This window comes from Podarcis cretensis, assembly GCF_951804945.1.
Source record: "Podarcis cretensis genome assembly, chromosome: Z".
Taxonomy (NCBI): Eukaryota; Metazoa; Chordata; class Lepidosauria; order Squamata; family Lacertidae; genus Podarcis; species Podarcis cretensis.
In genome coordinates this window covers 42,808,034-42,820,950 of record NC_137184.1, presented here as the reverse complement: position 1 = coordinate 42,820,950, position 12,917 = coordinate 42,808,034, and the positions used below count along the sequence as shown (strand labels likewise).

Below are 12,917 nucleotides of genomic sequence, written 5' to 3'. Positions count from 1 at the left end.
CATAGATCCAGGTGTGGCTGTAAACATGCCAGGAAACCAAACTGCATAAGCAGAATTCTGGACTGGTTTCATCTCCGTGTAGCGTTGGGGAAGCCCTCTGCCAAAAAGCCCACCTGAATCTCTGAGCTGTCCTGTAGAGCTGTTGTCAGTCTACAAAGATGACACAAACCTGTGGAGAACCTTGCAATAATCTGAGATGTGCAGGTAGATTGTTTTTCTTAAAAACAAGAAAACTTCTCCTCCAATCCTGTTCAGTAAGAACCCTGTTCTGAATGCAGAGTAAGCCAAGAGCATCCTTTAATGCAGGTGTGGAGAACCCTTTTCAGCCCTGCATTCAGGCTGCATTCCCTTCTGGGGGGTTCACATGTTAATGGAGGGCAAGCCCAAAAGCCAAATAAGGTGGAGCAAATCATGTTGATTTTATCTTTGCACAGTAATCTACTTTCTTCACACACTCGATCTCTATCCTCCACCTTTGCAAGCAAGTCCTTATCAGAGGCCCAATGACACATTCCAGCCAGGGGGAAAACACCCAAGGAGAATGTGGCAAGGGGAAAGTCCCAAGGGCCATTTAGAGTGGGGGCTTGGAGGGTTGCATTTGGCCCCCAGCCCTCAGGTGTTCAGTGCCTTATATCTAGGAGCAAAGAATGCATGGCTTGTTGTATGACAGCTTCCTGTGTTCCTAATGGGAGCCCCTGTGGCAGCCATCCCACTATGAATATATCTTAGAGGAAAAAATGTTGTCTATATATTCTATCGGAAGTACTTTAAGGTGGACTACAAGGCTGCTGCACTCACAGCCCATTCAGGGTGTATATGGTAAACAGTGTTGCGTTTGCTTCAGTGTTGGAAGACCCAGTTAAGCTGAGTGTTGGAAGACTCAGGACAAATGAACAAAAAGCATTGCTTCACAAAGCAGATACAGTAGTTAAACTGTGCAGTTCACTCCCACAAGAGGGAATGGTGGTCACCATCTTGGATGGCTTTAAATTTATAGAATATAAGGCTATAAGTCACTACTAAGCCTGGTGACTGTTCTTACTTCACAGCTGGTGACATTATGCTTCATTTGCTGGAGAGTCCCGATGCACTTGTTGTCCTGCTTATAGGTATCCCATAGGCATGTGGTCAGCCATTGGGCACAGGGTGGGCCACTGGCCTGACCCATTAGGCTATTCTTATGTTCATATGTAGGTCCTCTTCCCCTTCAAGTTTAGAGATGAGCAGACCATGATAAAGCTTTCACATCCAGGCAGTCAAGTTAAAACCACAACAGCATTACTCAGATTTCAGCCTACTGCAGGGAATATCGCCAAGCAGATGCTGGGATCATAGGTGGGTGGAACATACAGATAACTGTTTCTAAATTGGACTTAATGATGAGAATGCAGATCTTATATGACAGAGATGGGAGACCTTTGACCTTCCAGATGTTGCTGGACTTGAACTCCATCAGCACCCAGCCAACATGGCCAGTGGTCAAGGATAATGGGAAAGGGATTAGTGGTGGGGAAGGGAGCAATGGAGCCTAATTCTTTAAAAAAAAAAAAGACTTCCAAATTATTTTTGGTGATAATTTGATATTGGGGACGTGTGTTTCCCATGAGATATGCTGAATAGGCGAAAAGGCATAATATCAAATGACCTCACTTCTCTGACGTTTTGCTGTCTCAGCTTCGCATACTTAAAATCAACCATCAGGCACTCTCTCCTTCTTCCCTCTCATTCAGGCAGATGGATACAGAAGTGTGAATTATTACCTCTTGTGAAATTCAGAAATTCTATTTGTGTGCTTTTATAAGGCTAAAGCCAGTTTTACTAGAGTGCCAAGCACACAAACTTTTTCATGCTCCACATGTGGGTCATGTTCATCATTACAATGGAAAGTGGTATGTCCCTCTAGAGGTATCCCTTGCATTTTAATGAGTATTTTGCTTGTGCTTAATGAAAGAGGCTCCTTATTTATTTATCAACCAGTTATGTCCTTGGACTCAAAGCTGTTCTCATCTTAGGAGGATGGGTCACATAATAATATTCTACCTAATAGCTAGTAGCCAACAAAAGCCTGTGCAGATAAAAACGTTTTGTTCTGCTTCCAGAAGATGCATGAGTTCTGGCTCATGCATCTGTCTCCCAAGGGAAGATAGTTTCTCCTGCCTTGGTGCATGGATATCTCCCTTAAGAGAATGCTGCACCTTCACTCATAAAAAAAAAAAAAATCAGGTTGGGTCATAAAAATGGAGGTGGCTTCTTCGATTCAATGGGACCAAGCCATTTATTGGTTTTGGGCCTTGGAAATCACAAGCGTTTCCAAACTTTGGGGACCTGTCAGAACATTTGTGACAACTGGGGAAACTTCTATAGGCATCACACCCACCAGCAAGCAACAAGTGCAGCTTCTTTGTAGATAGACAGTCCCAGGTTCAATCCCCGAGGGTACTACATATTCTCTCTTTTGTAAACAAATTTCATTGTTCTCAAAAAATCTAACACATATCAAATTGGAATACAGTGATCCCATCCTATTACAGCCCACCCAAAAATATAGGCAATGCATATAAGGGCAATAATAGTGTGTAGCATATGTTGCAAGAAAATAATGATAGCATATGTGCAAAGCAAAGTCCAGGAAGAATGAGTATTTATGGCACCAAGAAAGTAAAGTAAGATTTTGGAGGAAAACAAAGGGCACTAAGGTATGTAGGCATTCAAAATTCTTGCATAGTGTGATGGCAGACAGTCACCACTTTCTCAACCACTGCAGAAAGCAAAATCTGTTGCACTGGAAATCCAGATCTTTACCCTGAATCTATAACTTGTAGCACAGGTTGGGGAAAGAAATATGGGATAAGTGTTGCAATTTGAAACAGAGAGGCCTTAAAAATATTTTATTTTAGTACTGTGTTTTACAAAGGCACAAGTGAATAACTAGCTTCAGATGAAGACTCCCCAGGGCATCTCTACAGAATTGTAATGCACCTATTGCTCTTTCTGTACAACCCTGGCTGCAGTGTGTGGGAGACGGGGGGGTGGGGTGGAATAAACCATAGCATTAGTTAAAATAAATTTTTACAATGTTTACATGCAAATATTAGAGCTGCCTAATGTCCTTCATCTGAGCATAAATTATGAATGTGTGGCTCAAAAAAACAACAACCGAGGACTGCACATTTCTGTTGGTAAATTATTTAAACAATTGCTGTTTGTTTCTGGAAGCCGCATTCTAACAGGTTTGGACATGTGACAATAAATTACATTTTATTGGGCTACTTGCTCATAATCCTTGCATCCTACTTAGCTTAAAAACCTCAGAGACCAATTGAAAAATTACAGCATGCAAATACTCATCCCCATTGATTCTATAGTAGCCTCCTTTTATTTGAATGGGAGTACACAGGAGATGGAGATTGATGATTGATGATTGAAAGTCTAATCTTCTAGGTTTATAGAATAGGCCAAGAACGGGTTTGGGCCCATCATTGCTTGAACACAGTGACAGAGTTATGGTTTCTCCATGGCTTTCCCCCATATTGTTTTAGTAACATGAAATTACAAGGAATGATCCAGTGTGGTGTAGTGGTTAGAGAAGGCTTCCTCAACCTCGGCCCTCCAGATGTTTTGAGACTACAGTTCCCATCATCCCTTACTACTGGTCCTGCTAGCTAGGGATCATGGGAGTTGTAGGCCAAAAACATCTGGAGGGCCGAGTTTGAGGAAGCCTGGCTTAGAGTGTCAGACTTGGACCTGGGAGACCTAGGTTCAAATCTCCACACAGCCGTGAAGCTTACTGGGTGACCTTGAGGGGCCAGTCAGTGCCTCTCAGCCTAACACGACTTCACTGGGTTGTTGTGGGGATTGAGGAGGCGGGAGAACTTAGTGCACCTTCCTATCCCATATTCTATCTGCATTGGATGTGAAGTCATCCAACTCATTTTCATTGTTGGATGTAATCAGCTTGCATACATGTTTAGTTCTTATTGTTTATATTTTTATTGGGGGGGGTTCTTTTTAATTGCTTATTGTTTCATGGGAAGCAATTCAAAAGCAAAGTAAATAAATATGGGTCGGTGAGCTAGCTGGATAAAGGCAAAGTTGACTTCCTGGAATCATTTCTGTTGAAACTCTTTTCCGAGTCAACTGGGAGTCAGAGCTGAATGAGAAATTCACGTACCTTTAAAATCAACCAGAGCAGAAGTAGTGACAACCTGGTGTTTCCTCAGAAACGTTAACAGCCGGTATGTGTCTTTTTCTATTTGCAGTGGCCTTGTGTCGCCAGCAACACACAACCCAGTCTTAATACATTCCAGTGGAGGTTCTGGGAGCTCAAGTGAATCTGAAAGCAGCTCGGAGTCTGATTCAGACAGTGAAACCAGCTCCAGCGACAGCGAATGCAACAAAGAACCACGCAATGAAACACCAAAGGTAAAACAAACAAACCAAAAACCAAGGTCGAAAAGTGTGACCCTTCAAAATCTCTCTATATATGGGATCTGCAACAAAAAAATTGCAGCAAAGTAATGTTCCACGGCATTCCCTCTGCCTTCTGGCTGTCCTTTCTCCCCTGAACAGTCAGAAAGCGTTCCATGCCCATAGAGGAATGCCAGAGGTAAAAACTTAATCATGCAGTTGAATGTCTGAGGTAAAAACCAAAGGTCTGACGCCCTTCCCCTCCAAAATTCATTTATATTTCATTTCATTCATTTATACATCAGGGACCTGAAATGAAACATTGCAGCAAAATGATACACTCTCTGCCTTCTGATTTTCCTTCTCTCCTGTAAGCATTCCATGGCCACTGAGCATGTTCAACCATGTTTTGAGGCTGTTTTGAGGTGCGCCCTCTTAGGATTATTTTTGTATCAAGGTTTTTATTGTATTTCTTCATATTCAGAAATTCTCCCCAAACCTGCTGATAATTTCCACCTCAACCCTCACCCCTTCTCTCCCCTCCCTTCTTTGGCTACTTCTTGACCAGCACTAAGAGTCTCGGCCCACATGTAATGTTAAGCTATGGTCAGTGTAAATAGTTGGGGTGGCTTCAGCTGATCAGTTTAAACTATGGTTCAGTAAACCTTCTTTTATCAACCATGGCTTAGTGTTACATGTGTACCAGGCCAGAGAAATGAGTTGACTCCTAGTATATATGGTGACTATGATGATCAGACAAGGTCCTTGCAAATAAATATTCACATCTCTTTGCAAATGTTTAAACCTCTTAAGCTTTTAGAGCAATAATGCAATTCACTTGGGGTTGCCAGTTGATGGGGCAGGGTGAGGAATGTTGCTCAGGTCCAGACTTGCTACCAGAAAAGCTGGTAACTTTTCAGAAACAAGACTTCTCCCTCTTTCATCCTTCTGCAGCCTGAACCTCCCTCAGCAAACAAATGGCAGTTGGTGAAGTGGTTAAATAAAGTCAATCCCCACAACAAAATGATCATCAGCAAGCAGCATGAGAGTCATGGTGAAAGCAGCTCTCAATCTCAGAGCAACTCACAGGCTGAAGGACAAAACAAAGGGAAAGCAGCTAGCACCCTGCCTCTGACTGATTCCAAAGACAGGGCGCTCCGTAACCCCGTTTCAGAGAAAGCCAAACCCCGTGTCGCCCAGAAAGCTCCACCAGAGGTGAAGAGTTCCAAGCAGAAATCACCAGCTCACAATGAACCCACCACCCAAAGGACTACCGGGAAAAAGCAACCCAAAAAGATAGAAAGGACTTCCAGTGTAGAAGACTACAATTGGACCAAACCAAATATTACCAGCACACCCAAAGAGAAGGAAACACAAGAAGCCCAAGAGCAGCCAAAAGTCCGCCCAAAAATAACTGCTGGAAAGACTGCTCCACGTAAAGAGCCAAGAATGACCACAGGGCCAGCACCCGAGAAGAAGAAGTATAGAGGCCCTGGCAAAACAGTTCCCAAGTCTCGGGAATTTGTGGAAACAGATTCCTCCACATCTGACTCAAACACCGACCAGGAAGAAAGCTTACAAGGCAAGAACCTGCCATCTTGCAGTGGCCCCAACAGTGGCACCAAAGCCAAGAACTCCAGCAGCAACGTTCTCAGTGTCAGCAGCCTAACGAGCAACAGCAGCAATGTGTCCGTCGACCAAAGCAATGACTTGGAGGAGCTTCTATCCCCAATACAACTTCTGCAGAGTGAACCCATTTCTCCCCTAAGAGAGTTTGAAGGGCGCAGGCACCTCTGGGTGAAGATAGACCTGGATCTAATCTCTCAGGCCTCCAATCAAAGTGTCTTCGAGGCCATGCCCAGGAAAATGGAGCCCTGGGAGGCCAACACGAAGCACAGGCGACAGTCCCGAGAGTCCCCAACACCAGCGACCGAAAAACCCAACCCTAAGTTGAAGAGGAAGCACAAGGTAAACCAAACACAAACTCTCTCTCTCTCTCTCTCTCTCTCTCTCCAGGCTTGCAGTTATTTGCCACTTCAATTTCCATATAAATAGTGAGGTGACTGTAATAATAATAATTTATTATTTATACCCCGCCCATCTGGCTGGGTTTTCCCAGCCACTCTGGGCAGCTTCCAACAAAATATTTAAAAATACATTAAAACATCAGTCAGACTCAAAGTAATCAGTACAGTAAAAAGTGGGGGCTGGAGCACAATCCATACATGACGTGGTGTTCTGCAGGTAAGTGCCTCACTCAGCTACCCCACTATCACCACCACCATCCCAAAGTATCTGCTGTCATGCAGGAAGGATGGCAGCCAAATAATAAAGGTTGCAATGTTTGAGTGTGTTCCCCCCCCTTTTTTTCCATTTTGGTTTAGCATTTTCTCTGGGCCACACCTTCAGAATAAAAATTTGCTCATTCCCCACCAATTATTTTTTTTTAACTGATAAGAGATGCACTGGAAAACAAAAAGAAACAACTTCTAGCAGTGCTTGATTCAAAGCATATAACACAACTACAGTGGTGCCTCACAAGACGAAATTAATCCGTTCCGTGAGGCTCTTCGTATAGCGGTTTTTTCGTCTTGCAAAGCAAGCCCATTGACAGTTTAGCGGCTTTTAGCGATCAGCTGTTAAGCGGCTTATCAGCGGATCAGCTGTTAAGCGGCTTAGCGGCTTAGGAAAAGGGGGGGAAGGGGGGGAAACCCGCAGGAACTCGCAAGACATTTTCGTCTTGCGAAGCAAGCCCATAGGGAAATTCGTTTTGCGAAGTGCCTCCAAAACGGAAAACCCTTTCGTCTAGCGGGTTTTCCGTCTTGCGAGGCGTTCGTCTTGCGGGGCACCACTGTACTATGTAATATCTTCATGGGGACTTCCTGAAAGTATGAAACAATGCAGCTCAATGAATTATGGATCGTTCCCGAAATATAATTACAAACGAGCCTCTTATATACGTAGCTTAAGTATGTATACAAACTCAGTGAGAGGTGAGAGCTTGACACGTTCTCTCATTTTGAAAAGATATCCAGCCATATTCTGCAAATAAAAAGAAAATTGTTTTGATACTATGCTATACTATACTACCCTGAAAAGTTTAAAGCAGAAGTTTCCAAACTTTTCATGTTGGTGACACACTTTTTAGTAATTCAGTTTTACTAGCAAACCAGAAGTTAAACTAACCCCTTATAAGAGCATTCAAGCAACACACCTACACATTGCACCCAACACACTAACGTGTTGTGACACAGTTTGTCCTTGAATCTTCCCATCACACTTTTCATCCCGTTCCACACCAGGGTGGTGCACCACACCCTTTGAGAACCACTGGTTTAGAGTAAATGTATGTTTGGGGGGCAGGGGACTTGATAAAATTATTCATGATGTGGAGGAAGTGAATAGAAAGAGGTCTTTCTCCCTTTCATATGTTACTAGATCCCCTAGTCATCCAATAAAGCTGAATGTTCAGAGCTTCAGAGCAGGCAGAAGGAAAGACTTCAAATGTCAGGTTCTACAACTGCTAGAAACTTGCTTAAAAAAAAAAAAGATGGGAATTTAGGAATTATGGTCCATCAAGCAGGGGAAATGACTGATGGTGACGGTGACCAACTTTAAAATGGAAATTGACAAATTCATGGAGAGCTGGTCTATCAGTGGCTACTAGTCATGGACCTTGTGTCTATGGTGGACTTGATAAGTCTTTGATCCAATACAACAGGGCTCTCCTTAGCTTTCTAGGTGAGAGGTGAACTGTAGAAAAGACTGTAAAATGTCTATTCTGGGATTTGCCCGATGCTGATATATTTTAAGTGCCCAAAGAATCAAGGCCAGATTTGGCTCCAAATTAAATGGGCAATGCCTCCATTAAAACCAGCAGAGGTTTTGCTGTTTTGCTGTGACAGTTGCCGAATTATGCCTTGAGAGTATGTAGGTACAGTTGCCAAATTATGCCTTGAGAGTATGTGGGTTTTCCTACATAAACAGCTGTGATTTATCAAAATGCCATTCACTTAACTCGCAGTCCTCCCTTTCCGCAACAACTACCTGTAAAGTGGAATCTATTGTGATTCGAACGACAATGCTTTATCATGTGTTCTATGTTATTTTTGCCCAGGGATATCCTGTTGTGTGGGATATGACAGTATGCTTCAAACTGAAATTTGTTTGTTAGAAAGGAAGCAGGGGTTTTATATCAAAAAATGAGTATTTGCAGAGTCTGAAGGATCTCCATCCCCTCCCACCCCCTTTGCCTGAAACAGCTCTATTTCTGGTATCAGAGTCCAAACAGCTTCATGGTTTTTAAAAGGGGGGGGTTATAAATCCCCACAAATGTGATGTCACCCATCACTACTATTTGTCTTCTGAGAATGCCAGCTTCAGAATTGTCTAAAGGAGAAGAAATCCAAGCAAAAGGCATGCCTTCAACCCTGTGATAGCAGTGAAATGAGTTTGCAAACCACCATCTCCCTGGTCTGTTTCACAGAATAATATTGGAGTGATAGTGTTGGTTGCATCCATCTCTGAAGCCTGTGTTGCAGCTTGGTCTTCCTGGCTTGACAAACAAGGAAGTGCTTGAGTTCAACTCTCAGGCGCTTGGCATGTTTGGTTCAAGCAGAATTTTGGCTGCAGAGCTTGTCCTCTTTGAGCGTCTTCCTCTTTAATAAAGGTGCCACTTGCCTGTGTGCCCTCCTCTTCAATATATGCAATACTGATATGGATGCATTTGAGTCACAAAATGTTGGCTCTTTGTCAAGAAAGAGATGTAGGCAGGAACAAATCATCTGTAATTTTTATATGATGAAAATTCATCAGCATCAGTACAAATTTCTCCTAAGATACATATTTTGTATGCAGTTATAACTAATATACACATATTTATTGATTGATATAACAAGCTTAATAAACAAAAACAAAGTGGTGGTGCAAGAATAATATACAAACAGTTTACCCAAATATGGTGCATTTTTATATACACAATTTTGTGCAGACTCTTTAGAGAACTGCATCACAAATTTCAGAGACATGCAGGAATTCATAACTTCGTTGAGTTTTGGCTTGTATATTGGTTTGAGAAGTGTGGCTTGGTAATTTCTCACCAGTGTAGGAGGAAATCTCATGTTTTTAAAAAGTATTTTTTGACCAATCCAAAACTGCCTGTCTGGATGCAACCTTGCTTAAAATTACTTGAGAGATTCATTGTGATTTCTTGCATTCTGCAATGGTTGGTAATGTTGGTGTTATGAGATTTTGTGTTTATAAAGACATGATTGACTGGTTTTTGTTTTTGTGGTTGAAGCAGTCTGAAAACCAAGACACGCTTGGTGAAAACAAGAAACAGCGTCTGGAGGAGGCTGCTGCAATGTGTTCGCTTCCACCCTGCATCTCCCCAATACCCAACCACAGAGTACCAAGTACTAAAGAGTAAGTTATTCCTAATATTAAGATGGTCCTTTACAGCATGGCTGTTCAGATCCAGTTGTCATAGGGAAGCCTCTCCTTACCTATTGATAAATATCAATAGGGCCAGCTTTACCATTAGGCTGAATTAAGTTGCTGTCTCAGTCAGCTGGCTTTGTGTGTCATGAAATGGCCAAAAATAATAATAGAGGTGCTTGTGTGATTGTCTGTCTCATGGCCAGCCTTGGGTACCTTTGCACTATGACTGTGTGTGTGTGTGTGTGTGTGTGTGGTGGGTGGGTGTGGATTGCTGTTCATCCTCAGCTGCAGGAAGTGTTGGGCCAGCTCTAAATATTCCTGTTATGCAAAAGAATCTTATAACATCATCTCTTTATGGCCGCAGTGGACTTTTCTGTCTTACACTAATGGAATGCAATTTGCATACTTTTATAGGTGACAAGTATTTCTTGAACTACCTGTCTTTCTAACCAGAATGCTAAGGAGAGGATTGTGGGAACTCCTTAAACTATTTGAAACTGTTCATGTTAATTGGGTTAATCTTTTTGGACTTGGTCCCATCAGCCCCAGCTAGCATGGCTAATGGTCAGGGACGCTGGGAGTTATCGTCCAAAACATCCAGACGTCCAGAGGTTCCCAATCCCTGAGTCAGCAACAGTTTTGCAAATATTCTGAATAGTGTATATACAATATGGGTGCAACATTTCAGTCGCATTTATCTCTCTTCGTTGAGGCAATTCTTAATACTATACATAACTATTACTACAAGCATCATGTGGGAGGGATCAATATCCCCCACCTCGTGTGCCCAGCTTTATCCTTTTATTAATTTTAAAGCCCTTACTTTGGACTTACTATAGCAAAGATATTTACGTTATTAAATAATCCCACAATTAACAGGTAAATCATCTCCTTTAAACCCACTGTGAACCAAATCAACCAGTTCCCAAACTCGCTTATGTCTATGTAATTACTATTTCCACTTAATGCCAACAGTGCAGAGTTACAATATTTAAACCCCCCATTTCTCAAGTCTGAAAAAGACACTGATGTTAGTGTTAGATGCATTTTAAAATGATACAAATTTTCTCCGTGGCATTTCTTCAAACACATAAGTTTATCTTTCTCTAACACTTACATTATTTTTTATGAATCTTTTATTTCCTGCCTCCAAGCCTTAGGGATCTACCCCCAACCTGATGTTTCTTAATTTGAGCTTGTTTTCTAGGTCATTAATTTGATTCCTTAGAGCTCTGAAACCATTGGTATCTTCTGTTAAAATATAATTGTGCTCATCAATAGTTATTTCCCCTATGCTAGCTTTCCATTCCCCTGATCCCAGATGCTCCTAGTTGCCAAGCAAAATTTTTCAACTTTCTTAACTCATATATTTAACTAAGACCATAATCACATTGCAGTTTATTATTAATCTCCTCCAAGTTAATATTTAACCCAATCCACTTCGATAACTTAGTTCCAGAGGAGCACACAAATACAAAAGTTTAAAGCAAGGAATCGAGAATATCCACCAAAAAGAATATATGGAATATCCGGCAGCAAAGTGACTTTGCTAAGGTTATTATAATGGGCTACACTGACTATTCCCCCACTTTTATTTTTGAACAAATAATAGCCATTTCAGAGTAGGTTGAGCTATTTCTCCAATATATATAATTGTGAAAATAACCACTCTTTTCACTGGTTGATGCAGCTTCAGTACAATTGTTGGGGAGGAGGGTTCACAATTACTTTTCCCTTCATAGACAAGTCAGTTGGGTGTCCTCAGCCAATTGGGAGGATGTAGTGAATGTGCTCCCATCACAGTGCTATACGATGGTGTCATTGTGGGCAAATAAAATCAATTCAAATTGAGAGCAGGAATGCAGAGTAAATTAATAGGTGGACACTTCTAAAGCAATTGCTGGACATTGTCAGCAACGTGAAGTGCTTACTCTCCATGCTCATGGACTTCACCAATATTCATCTTCAGGTTCTTCTTTTTTTTACTGTTATTTCTTAGTCTCAGAACCACAGTTTCTAGCTCTCTGCACAGCCCCTACACTTTGCAAGGATTCAATTCCTAACTGGATTAATGTTATCTCTGGGCAAACCAAATCAGACTTATTTACTCATCTTTTACTCCCATGCTAAGGAACCAATCCAATGTAGTTATCTCTTCTTTTTAATTACTGTTGCAGTTTCTTTATTATTAATAATACTTATATATATGCCAAGAATATGTGAAATCCTTAAACGCTCTATATAAAAAACAATGAGATGATTATAAAAGAAAGTTTGTGTGTGCACACACACATTTTATAACCAAAAATGCAAAGAAACAGCAGAGACTCCACCAATAAAATATGAATTAATAATTATTCATAGATGTCTCCCATCAGGGGCAGACTTTGGTCTTTCAAATTCCAGCAGCACCCTGTGCCAGGTCCAGATTTGGTGTCCTCCCTGCCTCTCACCTTCCATTCTGCTCAGTTCAATTCATCAGACACCCTGTGGCGCCCCCTAGACTTGGTCCCCAGTACAGCAAAACGAGTCGTACTGCCCTAATTGCACCCTCTGCTCCCATGCTGCTCAAGTGATATTTGAATAGTAGAATCACAGGGAGTGGAAAACACTAAAGGCTGCTCATGTCCAAGCTAGATAGCTCAGCAGGTGCAACAGGCTTGAGAGTCTTGATCTCCTTGTCATGGGTTCGAGCCCCACACTGGGCAAGAGACTCCTGCAGTGCAGAAGGGTTGGACTAGATGACAGTGATAGTCCCTTCCAACTCCATGATTCTTTGATTCTGAACTTACCATCCCCAGAGAGATATAATGCTAATGGGGCACAGGAGCTTCCTACACTTTGTGATTCCATTACTGTATTCAGATGCTACTGCAGTGGCTTGGGATCCACCCAAAGGACTGTGGGACAACATGAGAATTAGGGCTTAGGAGTTTCTCACACAAATTAGAAACCCTTCCCTCATCTACAGACATACTTGGAAAGGTTAAATGAAATCTATTCTTTGCCACACATTCGACCCCCTCTTACAAAGGTCTGGTTAAAGCAAGTTGAACATGGGAAGTTACATT

General features: G+C 41.9%; 1 protein-coding gene across 7 annotated transcripts in view; it reads left to right on the top strand.

The window, feature by feature from the left end:
- The window catches only part of AFF2 (ALF transcription elongation factor 2), a 392,417-nt gene that overhangs the window by 353,470 nt on the left and 26,030 nt on the right, over window positions 1–12,917 (top strand). For 6 of the 7 annotated variants that reach the window (XM_079962632.1, XM_079962630.1, XM_079962636.1 and 3 more), the window contains 3 exons: window positions 4,260–4,422; window positions 5,362–6,375; window positions 9,707–9,831. In XM_079962632.1, coding sequence (XP_079818758.1) covers window positions 4,260–4,422; window positions 5,362–6,375; window positions 9,707–9,831 — 1,302 coding nt within the window. The remainder of the gene's footprint in view (window positions 1–4,259; window positions 4,423–5,361; window positions 6,376–9,706; window positions 9,832–12,917) is intronic. The other variant, XM_079962631.1, reaches the window with a different exon arrangement.